Here is a 13,320-nt window from a genome sequence, read left to right on the forward strand (position 1 = left end):
TGATATGTAACTCAAAAATGCATAGGTGATTGCATCATATATAGTAGTAGATACTAGCATCATTTCTGTGGGGAAACTCATTAAATATTGGGATGCATAAGACTCTACACTCAAGAGGTTATCTTACTTTAAAGTCTAACTTAAATGACAATTCTGGGGGAAAGCTGTAAACTAGGTCTACAGGTGTGACATGGATAACAACTAGATCCAGTGTCGACACTTGCAACACGCACAAACATAGCCAGTCCTAACTGAATGTTTTTGTATGGATGCAGGTAATAGCTGGATCCTTCTCCATGTAGAGGTAGTGGAAGCTCATCCCAAAGGGTGGACACAGAGAGATACAACACTAAGATATCAATTTGTAATAATCGAAGATCAATTTTTTGATCTAAATGACTGTATTATCCATTCGAAACGGATAGTTGTATTGGTGTATATGAAGTGATAACTGAGGTTTATGACATCTTGTTTTAAAATGTTGTTATTTAATATATTATTTAATACAATTGTCTAAGTATGGTTCAAATATGAGGGGATTTTCATACTTAAACACACATGAGTCTCGAGATGAGTATGTTTTAAATATATATGAAAAATAATATCGTGAATTTTCCTTACATAGGTAGTGTGTGATCGTAACCTCCTTACCTTACAACGCCTTCCCCCCCCCCCCCCCCAAAAAAACAACAACAAAAAAACGCGGTCGTGCCACTTGATTAAATCAATTAGTTATTACAGAGAATTAAGTATAGTGCCATGCATAGTATTTTGCACTATGATTTTTCACCTTTAACATTGTATATAGTGGGTAGCAAAGAAATTTCTTGAGCACTTTCTAGAACCTATATATAGCGTTTCTGACTATAGACATGCAAACGATGGCCAAAAACGACCGGGTTGTGCATTCTATAGAACCAATCAATCAAAAAGCAAGCTCGACCTCAAGTCGTGTACTCAAGACCTCCTTGTCCAGAGAGAAAGAGAATGCAATTCTAACCTCGATCCACTATCAAGCACTTAGAAAACCAAATTCTAGCATGGATATTTAGATTCTACGGTGGCTTTTGTGAGTTTGATGGCGGCAACAAAGGAGTCGAGGCTTGTTTTAGGCTATGGTCACGCGAGCTTAGTTTCCTCTGACACTCTTTGATGGCGAACTACTTTCCACCGGCATAGTTTTGTAACTGTGCCTTTCCACTGCCGGTCAACTCCATGTTTTTCTCTCCTATCTGTGCTTTGCTTTCCCTCTCTCTACCTGCTCACGATAAGCTCCTACCAGATGTCGTCGCAGGGTTATAGATAACTAAACATCGCATGACCATTCCCTTAGAGGAAGAGAAAATTGGGCTGAGACTGCTGAGTCCCACTCATAATGGACAAGCACCCACATTGTTTCCGTGGGAGGGAGACAGAGTCTGGATCTCTATAGAAGCTGACCTCGGTAAAACAAGGACCTAGGTGACAGCAGGTCCCACCTTCACCATGCTCAAACTCAAAGGATGGCCCAACGCCGTCCGTCCTCTGTCTCTACACCGGGACTCCGGGAGTCGGGACCCCCTGTACACTCGTAGTCATTTTCTCCTTGTCTGCACATCAGAGGCTCTTTTGTTTGCGCGTCTGTCTCTGTCTCTCTCTCTCTCTCTCTCTCTCTCTCTCTGCACATCAGAGGCTCTTTTTGTTTGCGCCTCTCTCTCTCTCTCTCTCTCTGGACATCAGAGGCTCTTTTGTTTGCGCCTCTCTCTCTCTCTCTCTCTCTCTCTCTCTCACACACACACACACACACACACACACACACACACACACAGCAAGAATCCAAACTTTTTGTGCAAGAAAGGCAACGCAGTCTCCGACGACCCCGGAATCACAGTGTTCCGTGTTTCTTCTCCGAAGGAAATGGCTTGCTCCCCAGTGGAGGAGAGCAAGCGCTACATTGCTCGAACTCAGAAGACGAACCAGCTGAAGACGTTCCTAGCCCTTGCGATATGGCTCTGTGTTATCCATCTGGTTATTTTCCTGCTGATTTTGATGGTTTTTGTTTTGCCGTTCCGGTGGAGTTTAACGTGAGCTACCATTCTCTCTCCTAATGTCAACAAGTTTCTCAGAGCCTTGAGCTTGCGCTTATCTCATTATTAGCTTCTTTCTTGTTTGCCATAGCCTGGGTGCTGTGCTGGTGACACTCATGGTCATTCCCCTTTTTGAGAAGAGTGCGCTTGCGGAATTCGTGTCGAGGTACTTTTTCGCTTTCTGTAAAAGAGCAACACCTCCTTCTTGCTCTCTCTGTGTTCTTTCTGTTAGAACCCTCTGTAGTCTCCTGTAGGCTTGGGTATCGTCTATTCTCCCCCACTTGCCTGGTCGTATGGCTGAAGGGTAGGTCTCATTTTACCTGTAAAAGACAGGTAAAATACCCAAATGGGTACTTTGTAGACACAAATGCCTCTAAGAACGAATTTTAACGTCGTCAAGCTAACTTAGATTCATGATACAAAACATTTGCACACCCGTTGTTGATGCATAGCCAATGGAAAAACAAGTGGTAGATTAACGTAGCAAGGTGATCAAATGGTCTTATAATATCCCTGGGGAATGTTAAGAAGAGCAGCTAAGATTATCTGCAAGACTCAACTTCGACTCAGCTGCAGCCATAGAGAGCGAATGGCTAGCAATTGCGTGTCTTAACCATCTCTCAAGTTACAAGTATTCTAGGAAACACTCTGCCAAACACGCTCCAAGGTTGGATCTAACACCAGATCTCTGACACCGTGTTGGAAGTAGTGGAAGATAGATATGGCTGAAAAAGGCGGCAATAGATGCAAAGACTCTGATGGCAGACAGCAACAACCTCTGCATATAGAACCTCTAAGAGCAACCCTGTCGTGGTACACGCCCTGCACTTCACAAGGTTGGATCCACATGTACATACTGTACGTGCAAATTTTTTTATATTGTTTTGTTTTATTTTTTTTGGCCTGTTGCTAATTGGACTATTTTTTTATTTTTAATGATTAATTTTTTTTTTCTAGGATATTTTATTGTGTACACTAAGAACTGTTAAAAGATTGTAGCTACAGGAAATGCCATCAAGAACGGACAACTCTGATGTGTCATTTGATGGGTGACGGCAAACATCGCGAAGGAGTTTCCGTAAGTTTGGCGGAAAGGGCCGGGTTACGAGTGCCCCTGATGCGTCACATGATGGGTGACGGGTGCATCAGAAAGGGGGCATTCCGTAGGCTAAGGAGGAAATCCGAACTGAGTAAGAAAATACGCGTAAGAACGCAAGCACAAGAATAAAGATTGGTTCAAAGAAGCTTTTTACGAAAAGCAGGACATTCGCGGGAGGGTAGATGCTTTCTCGCGAGGAATATGTGTCTACATTGCATTTGTGCCCGTGTACTGCACCCGGGGACGCTTGGAATGTGTTTGTGTAGCATCGATTTTAACTCATTGAGTGAATTTTAAAGTTTGAACAGGTTCACACTTTATTTTAAAGTTTGGCCGTCCACTTTTAAGTGGGCAGCCCTTTATTATTAAAATAAAGCAGAGGTCCCAAAATCCTACGCAAAAGCATGGTATGGACAGGCTGACACAACGATCTCTCTCTCTCTCCTCTCTCTAGAAGCGCCAGAGCTTTTGTTTCTGTGTCTTATTTCCGCCGGGTGCAAGGGCCTATAAAAAGGCAGCTAGCGTTATAGTTTTCTACATCGCAAGGAGTGGCAGAAGTGCCAGCGTTGAGGTTTTGGAGCAAAGTGTGGCGACGAGAATCTACGAGTGTTCGTGTGACGACGGAGTACGGAGGTCGCTTTTCTGAGCGAGGAGCGACAGGTATAATTTGTCGATACGCATTGCGAGTTGTTGCTTTGTGTGGTTGTGTTGCAGGTACTCTCCCTTGAGGAGAAGACTACGCGCGAAGGCTTCGGCCTACGCTAAGGAATTCCGGGAACGGAATTCGAGATTGCTTGCGGAGCTCCGTGCTCTGAGTACAAGCAAGAATACGATAGAGAGAGTGATCTCTCGAGGATTTCCCTCACGGGAAGGCACGACCTTTGAGTTTAAGTTCCCTCACGGGAAGGTACGACCTTTGCGTCTAAGATTAAGAACGGAGGGGTTTCTCCGGTTCTTGTGCTTGTAAAAGAACTCTCCTTGAATAAAGATACTCTTGACGGGGGGAGACCAGTCCATCTTCTGGTCCCCAATACTGTGTCGATCTTCTACCTTCTCTCACATTTGCAAAGTTTATTAATTATCAGATTTTCTAAGTGCTCGTGTACGCTCCCGTTATGTGTCAGTGGTATCAGAGCTCGGACTCCTCTCTTTCTCTGCAAAGAAGGACGATTCCGGGAAGAACGTGAAGAAGCATGTCGAACCAAGGGAGAAGCGTTGAAGAGGAGCTTCAACAAGTGCGAGCTCAGCTTACAGATTTGCAACAAGTCCTACTGTTGCCAGATGTCCAAAAGCTCTTGGACGGAATGAAGAGAACGAATGGAACCGATGCCGCCAGGCATCACACTGTTGGCGTGAGACCACAGGAGGAAAGAGAAGAAGAACACGTCGAAATGCACAAAGGATCTTCGGATCGGGAACGTGCCGAGGTGCAGAAAGGATCTTCGGATCGGAATGAACGGCCTACTCCAAGGAAAGGCCAGAAAATAGGAAAAAGCGCTCTCTTTGTTAGACGAGAGCAAGGACATCTCTATCTCATCTCTATCTTACTCTCCTGATTATACTTCTACTTCTCAATCTTCTCGCAAGAAGAAGGAAGCTGCTACTACTACTACCCTACATCAATCTAAAGATAAGCCTCGATTCAAGAAGCATGGTCGCAGGTCTCATCATTGCATGAGAGTCTTCAAATCGGGCGACAAGGACATCAAGTTCGAAACCTACAACGGACGGAGAGATATCTCCAAAGCACTGTCCTTCATCAGGCAGTTTGAAGTCGCCTTTACCAATGGGCACTTCACAGAAAGATCCAAATTGCGCCATGTGGGGATGCACCTCAAGGAAACGGCAAGTAATTGGTGGTTAGCCAAGATTCTGGAAGGTTCTCAGGCCAGAACTTGGGAGGGATGCAAATCTGAATTTTATGAACAGTTTCTTCCGCCTGACTTCGAGCAGGACATACGGAAGGAATGGGACTGGCTCGCCCAGAAGGAACATGAGAGAGTAACGACCTATGTGGACAAGTATTGGTCGGTTCTTCTGAAGGTCACTCCCTTCATGAAGATTGCCGACGAGGAAAAGAAACGAAAGTTCGAAGCGGGTCTCCAACCGCAGCTTCGAAAGAGTATGAAAGTGTATCCGCATGACACTCTTTAGAGGATGATGGAGTCAACAATCATTGCTGAGGATTTGCACTCAACTGGGACGCCCAGAAAAATGGAGCATAGCACTTACCGTGCGAGACAAAGAGGGGTCTACGATGACCAAGGGGGCCAAGGAAGAAAACGTCCTCCATCTAGGGACTATGATCATTCTAAGAAGCCAGAGGGCAATGGTAAGCGAACTAAGTATCTCTCTCCTACTCAACTTCAAACCTTCAGAGGAAGGAAGATGCTTCTATTGTGGCGAGAAAAGACATATGAAACCGGATTGCCCGTTAAAGCAGCAACGGCAAGAACACGCCCCTACTAGGCAAGATAAAGCAAGGAAGGAACCCGCTCCACCAAGCTCTAACTCTCTTCCAGATGTTCAAGGAAACACAGAAACGGAGAAAGGGAAGCGTTAGCTTCTGAAGGGCTGGGGGTCTTTGAACAACCAGCGAGTACTGATTCTTTATGATCCAGGATCCACGGATAACTTCATCTCCCTGGATACTGCAGAACGTTTGTGCCTCACATCGGCTCAGCTTGGCACACCGGTTACATCCGGATCGGCATTCGAGGGGTTGACAACCAATGCAACTCCCGTGCAAGGACAACTCAATCTTCGGATTGGCGAGTACAAGGACCGCGAATCATTTTTGATGGCACCCATCGAGGGATGTGATATCATCTTGGGTATGCCATGGCACTTCCACATGACACCTGTCCTCGATTATGTGGAAAAGACCCTCACTTTTGATCATGGGGGTAAGAAAATAAAGATTCATGCCGATGTAGGAGATTGGCAGTTCCCAATTGTAAGTCATATCTCCATTAAGAAAGAAATGAAGAAGTGTGTTTTTGCTGATTTTTGCACGTGAGAAGGATAAAACTAGTGGGGATTCACTCTCTAGTTTGGAAATTAAGCGTTTTCAATTTATTGAAAAGTACAAAGATTGTTTCACGGAAACACTCCTTGATGAACTACCTTTGGTACGCCCGGAAGATCACCGCATAGATCTCATACCGGGTAGCTCGCCTCCCAATCAACCCCCTTATCGGGTGAGTCTTGCTCAGCAAGAGGAAATTTTGAAGCAAGTCAATGAGCTTCTAGGGAAAGGGTTAGTACGGCCAAGTACTTCACCCTACTGCTCTCCAGTTCTATTGGTGCAGAAGAAAGATGGCACGTTTCGAATGTGCATAGACTATAGATCTTTAAACAAGATCACGGTCAAGAATCGCTTTCCGATCCCTCGGATTGATGATATACTTGATAAGTTGCAGGGTGCAAGTGTCTTTAGTCGCATAGACTTAGAGAGTGGGTATCATCAGATACGGATCGTCCCTGAGGATGTCCATAAGACTGCTTTCCGCACAACCTTTGGACTATATGAATTTTTGGTAATGCCTTTCGGCTTGACCAATGCTCCTGCGACGTTTAATCGCATGATGGACCGCATTTTCAGCCCGTATCGAGCTTTTACGGGAGTATTCTTTGACGACATACTCATCTTCTCTAAGTCAGAAGAGGAACATCGGAAGCACTTGGACCTAGTGTTTCAAGAATTGCAAAAGCATGAGTTGCATGTGAATGCAAAGAAGAGCGAGTTCTTTTTTTTAGAGATACACTATCTCGGCCATATAGTCTCTCACAATCAAGTGAGTATGGATCCTACCAAGATCCGAGTGGTAGAAGATTGGCCTATTTCCACTACGGTACACGATGTACGTAGCTTCCTGGGATTATGTTCGTATTATCGAAGGTTTGTCCGAGGATTTGCCCATGTAGCAGGACCACTTCATGATTTGACAAAGAAGAAGATCCCTTTCAGATGGGGATCGAGACAACAAGGAGCTTTTGATCAGCTCAAGTACTTGCTAAGCCATGGACCTATTTTGATAGTGCCCGACTTAAGGAAACCATTTGAGGTTCACTGCGATGCTTCAGGCGATTGCATCGGAGCAGTGTTAAACCAAGAAGGCCCTGCAGTGGCTTATGAAAGCAGACGGCTTAAGGATGCAGAGTTGTATGCATCAATCTACGAAAAGGAACTTACGGCTGTGATTCATGCCTTATCCAACTGGAAGCACTATCTTCTAGGAGCGGATTTTGTGATCAAGACTGATCACCAGAGTTTGCGGTGTTTTCTTACACAAAGGAAACTATCTAAGAAGCAGATGAGATGGGCAAACTTTTTGTCTATGTTTCACTTCCAGATCCTTCACACGACTGGGAGTAAGAATGTGGTCGCGGACGCATTGTCTAGGCGGCCAAGGGTGAACGCTATCACTTCGGTGTATCACCAAGAATTAGAAGCACTACCGGATTTGTATCCGAACGATCCAGACTTCTCCACCGTCTGGGGAAAGCTACATCGTGGAGAGAATGAGTTTCCCTATTTCATTTGGGACGGTTATCTCTACCACCATCAGGCCGTATGTGTGGCGAAACCATTAAGAAAGAAGATCATGGATGAAGCACGCGCTTCGCCTGATGCGGGTCATCGGGGTATTCTCCCTACGACCTTAGCAATGGAAAAATATTTCTTTTGGCCTAGCCTTAAAGCAGACATTGATAAGTATGTCAGGGAATGCTTGGTTTGCCAAAAAGTGAAGTATGATCGGCATAAGATGCCTGGGTTGCTACAACCTTTGCTTGGCCCTAATGAACCTTGGGAAAGTATTGCCATGGACTTCATCATGGACCTCCCTAGAACTCAGACTGGAAATGACGCGATCTGGACCATTGTGGACAGGTTTAGCAAGCAAGTACACTTTATACCAGTCAAGAAAACGATCAAAGCAGATCATATGGCTAGGGTCTTTCTGGCACAGATCTTTAAGCATCATGGAATGCCTAAGTCTATTGTGAGTGATCGAGATCCTCGCATGACAGGAAATTTTTGGCGTGCCTTGATGGATAATCTTGGTACGAAGTTGAATTTTTCGTCTGCCTACCATCCTCAAACGGACGGGCAAAGTGAGATAGCCAATTCCACAGTATTGGATATGTTAAAAGCTTATGTGTCAGACCGGCAATTTGACTGGGAGAAGTATTTGTCCTTTGTCGAGTATGCGTATAACAATACCATACACTCATCGACGGAGAAAGCACCTTTTGAGATTCTCTATGGTAAGCCTTTGCTTCCACCGATCCTTTTAACTAAGGATAAGATCTTTACAGCAAATGAATATTTCTGGGATTTGGACACAACCTATGGGCAAGTTAGGAGGGCTATTCTACGCTCTCAGGAAAAGCATAAGAAAGCTGCAGACAAGCACAGGAGGAATCTAGACTTAACAGTCGGACAATTAGTCTTACTCAAGTTGAGAAGGCAAGACTTAAGAAACAAGTGTCTCATAAGGGGAAGGTGGTAAAACTTTCTACCCGTTATTATGGGCCGTTTAAGATCACTAAGCAAGTGAATGATGTCACATTCCGATTAGAGCTACCGCCTAATTGGAGGATCCATAATGCTTTCCATGTCAGTTTACTCCGGTCGTATGTGGGATCGCCTCCGAGTCAACCTAGTGTTGAGGAACCTCCTGAGGTTGAGGAAACAGAAGAAATACTCCAACCGGAGCAGATAGTAAGTCATCAGGAGCGGCTCCTCAAGTCCGGAAAAATAACACGGAAGTATTTGGTTAAGTTTAAGAACTATTCGAATCTAGACGCTCAGTGGATGACGCAGGAGGAATTAGCAGCTTATCCCGAGATACTGGAGGTATATGTCCAAGCACTACAGTTGAGGTCAACTGTTTAGAAGCCAGAGGGGTGTTGCTAATTGGACTATTTTCTTATTTTTAATGATTAATTTCTGTTTTCTAGGATATGTTATTGTGTACACTAAGAACTGTTAAAAGATTGTAGCTACAGGAAATGCCATCAAGAACGGACAACTTGATGTGTCATTTGATGGGTGACGGTAAACATCGCAAAGGAGTTTCCGTAAGTTCGGTGGAAAGGGCCGGGTTACGAGTGCCCCTGATGCGTTACATGATGGGTGATGGGTGCATCAGAAAGGGGGCATTCCGTAGGCTAAGGAGGAAATCCGAAATGAGTAAGAAAATACGCGTAAGAACGCAAGCACAAGAATAAAGATGGGTTCAAAGAAGCTTTTTACGAAAAGCAGGACATTCGCGGGAGGGTAGATGCTTTCCCGCGAGGAATCTGTGTCTGCATTGCATCTGTGCCCGTGAACTGCACCCGGGGACGCCTGGAATGTGTTTGTGTAGCATCGATTTTAACTCACTGAGTTGATTTTTAAGTTTGAACATGTTCACACTTTATTTTAAAGTTTGGCCGTCCACTTTTAAGTGGGAAGCCCTTTATTACTAAAATAAAGCAGAGGCCCCAAAATCCTACGCAAAAGCATGTATAATTTGTCGATACGCATTGCGAGTTGTTGCTTTGTGTGGTTGTGTTGCAGGTACTCTCCCTTGAGGAGAAGACTACGCGTGAAGGCTTCGGCCTACGCTAAGGAATTCCGGGAACAGAATTCGAGATTGCTTGCGGAGCTCCGTGCTCTGAGTACAAGTAGGAATACGATAGAGAGAGTGATCTCTCAAGGATTTCCCTCATGGGAAGGCACGACCTTTGAGTCTAAGTTCCCTCACGGGAAGGTACGACCTTTGCGTCTAAGATTAAGAACGGAGGGGTTTCTCCGGTTCTTGTGCTAGTAAAAGAACTCTCCCTGAATAAAGATACTCTTGACGGGGGGGGACCAGCCCATCTTCTGGTCCCCAATACTGTGTCGATCTTCTAGCTTCTCTCACATTTGCAAAGTTTATTAATTTTCAGATTTTCTAAGTGCTCGTGTACGCTCCCGTTATGTGACAGGGCCAACTGCATCCATTTAGGGTCACTTTCATTGGGCAAGGGTTTTTGAGGATTGGCCTTATTATATGGCCTCAATTCATACTCTTTGCTAATCTATAGAGTGGAGAGGTTCTCACTTCTTAGACTTGGGACAATGCTTGTGCAAGTTCTTCATGGCCACAATTTATACGCTCTGGATAAATACAAAGTGCAAAAGCTCTTCTCTGTAGGGTTCTCAAACTTGCTACAATGCTGGCAAGTTGTTCCTTAGATATCGGTAACTGCACATGCACATTGTGTATGCAATCTCTATCATCTAGAAACTCGTACATGTACTCCGTATCTGTAAGTCTGCCAGTATTGATGAGAGTGGACTTGTTCTCCACATAAGCGTGGGAGGTAGATATCTAATGTACTCTACATGTCGCATATAAATAATATGTTCTTTAATTATGTTTTAAAAACAATGGTATATATTCATACATACCTAATATGTATTAGTATTGTACAATACGTTTGTTCCACCTTGGAACTGCAAGAGATCAGCAGGTAGAGGGGTCGTCTAGGGCAAGAGAGGGCACAATAGGAGAAACTCAAATTGAGAGGTGAGGGAGGGAGATCTGGACCAAAGCGCTAGAGAGAGAAAAACTGGAGATAGAGTGATCCAAGACACTAGTGTCAAAGTTATGTATCTTGTGTGAACGTGCCTAGCTTTTAGCCTATTTATTTAGTTATTTATTGCATGTACATGACATGGGTTGGGTCGGGTAACTTTCTTGTCACAAATTGATGACGTGGCATGACCAACCGTGGACAGTCAGGCTGCTGACGTTGCAATGTACTGCTAGACTGACGTGGTAGCGGTATGGGTAGCATGCCACATGGAAGCAATACGGAATCTTGCAAAACGCACTGGCAAGCTGATGTGGTAGATTGTATGGAATCCCGTTTTTTGTGTTGACTGATGACGTGGAAGGCTGTACGGAATTCCGTAAATTGCGCTGGTGCTTTTTATGGCAGCTTTTGGAGCCAGTTGCTTTTGGGGCTCTGCTTTTGGCATCCCTTGTAAGAATAAATAGGACCCAAGGGCCTCACTCCTCAGAGCATTTGGACGCAAAGTCTGAGAGCCGAGGACCCCCGGGAGTTGTACTTTGATCAATCATTAATAAAAAAGAAATACCGAAAGGGGCGCTAGTCTTTGGGGCCAATCTCTTTGGGGAGGGAACTACGTCGGGCTGTGTCGATCAAATTGAACTGTGATTTAAAGTTGTGATGTATTTTAAGTGATTCTTTCGTGTGTCATGCTCGATTCCCGACTTGGGGTGCCCAAGTCGGTGATATTCTACAGGAACTGTAGTAGGGCTCCTAGGGCTATCACTTTGTATCTATTTGCTAGAGTAACTGGAGCAATTTTATCCTTACTAGTGAAGTTCTCTCTATCAAACGATCGAAGCTCTGATACCACTCTAACCGACGACTCACGAGCATCAGGTGCCAATTGAAAAAACAAATCTGGAATAGATTTCAGCACTTCAAATACAAAAGAGAGAGAGAGAGAGAGAGAGAGAGAGAGAGAGAGAGAGAGAGAGAGAGAGAGAGAGAGAGAGAGAGAATCCTCACGGTAGACAGGGAATGGCGGAGTTCCACTTCTAGAAGCACTTGCTTGGAAAACCGTGGCACCTCTTTCGGTATTTCTCTTATATTCTGGCAAAGGTACAATTGTTGGGGAGTATCTTCTCTTCAATCTGCACACTAAATGCCAGAGAGGTCCCCCAAGGCTCATATTTGAAGGCCCTAGGCCCGAAAAGCATTAGATATCAAAGTTGGTGTCAAAATAGTTTTTTTTTTTTTTTTTTTTTTTGGGTATTTTCGTATACGCTTTTCGATTTGCGGCGCGATTTCCGGGATGTCTGTATAATAGCCATGTCATGAGTTTCTAAGGGTTTAGACTTATCCTCTTCAATTTGGTCACTTTCGGGCGCTTTAAACATGTTGAACATGCCGTGTCATCACTTTGTGATAGGACATGGACGAGCAAGGTCTTCTATGATTGGACTTGTTGGTGTTGCACCTTACATGTAGATGGGACCTGAAGCCATTGCCGTTGGGTTTGCTTGCATGTGGCATGTGCATATGCTTTGGGTTGCAGTTTGCGCCTTGCTATGTAGAATGGGTGTTTGTGTCAAAGTAGATGCTGCGGAAGTTAGAGAGAGAGAGAGAGAGAGAGAGAGAGAGAGAGAGAGAGAGAGAGAGAGAGAGAGAGAGAGAGAGAGAGAGAGAGAGAGAGAGCACTTGTGTTGCCGCGTGAACCACCTCTTATAAGCCATTTTATTAAAAGTGACTTTTGGAATTCTTTTTGTAAGTTTGTTGGAAAAGTAGGTAGGGCAAATTGCTAAAGATCTATAAAAGAAACCCATTGGGCACTCAGTAGAAGCAGGGACACAGAGGCAGGCACCCAGTAAGCAGGTAGCACCTCAACAGGAGCCCTAGCGTTTTCTCAAGAAGAAGAAGACCTTGATCATCCTAGTGTTTTCAGAATTCAGCGAGATCAGCCTAGCGTTTTTGCATTTCAGCCTTGCACGACATGACGGTTGCAGATTAGCCCCGCAGTGCCGCCACAGTAGCAGATCCATAGCAGAGCATCTAGCGTTTTTAGTTTTCATTCCTTACGTCGTCGTCATCGACTCCATCGTCGTCGACATCATCATCGTCGTCGAAGTCCCTATCTTGACAACACCTTCGTCATCGTCATTGCAGATCCCTAACGACGACACCTTCGTCGCCATCGTCGCAGTCCCGAACTTGACGACGATATCATCGTCGTCATCATCACAGTCACCATCATCGTTGTCGTCAACATCATCTCGTAGAGAGAGTCGTAGAGAGAGAGAGAGAGAGAGAGAGAGAGAGAGAGAGAGAGAGAGAGAGAGAGAGAGAGAGAGAGAGAGAGAGAGAGAGTGGTTCACATATGTGGTGCAGGTCACTTTCAGTGAGTACACGTTTAGCATTTATTGACCATTTTTGGGATTGATGGGTTTTTTGTATATATGCAGACACCCCCCCCCCCCTTACTTTTGGTATGTTGTGATTAGTGAGCAAAGCTTCTAGCGTTTGGGCTACATCTCTCTAGCGTTTTCTCTCTAGATGCCGTAGCTTTTTCTCTCCTCTCTAGCTTCGTGATGAGCCTCTACTTGTAGG

The 13,320-nt window shown here is 44.7% G+C and overlaps 1 protein-coding gene across 1 annotated transcript in view; it reads left to right on the plus strand.

The window, feature by feature from the left end:
• The first annotated feature begins 1,697 nt into the window (after nt 1-1,697).
• LOC147427525 (diacylglycerol O-acyltransferase 2D-like) overlaps nt 1,698-13,320 on the plus strand; it is a 49,701-nt gene continuing 38,078 nt past the window's right edge. Inside the window, exons 1-2 of the mRNA XM_086496552.1 lie at nt 1,698-2,063; nt 2,158-2,232. Of these exons, the coding sequence (XP_086352678.1) occupies nt 1,897-2,063; nt 2,158-2,232 (242 nt within the window). The 5' untranslated portion in view covers nt 1,698-1,896. The remainder of the gene's footprint in view (nt 2,064-2,157; nt 2,233-13,320) is intronic.

This window comes from Adiantum capillus-veneris, chromosome 23 (genome assembly GCF_014529385.1).
Source record: "Adiantum capillus-veneris isolate H3 chromosome 23, ASM1452938v2, whole genome shotgun sequence".
In the NCBI taxonomy this organism is placed as follows: Eukaryota; Viridiplantae; Streptophyta; class Polypodiopsida; order Polypodiales; family Pteridaceae; genus Adiantum; species Adiantum capillus-veneris.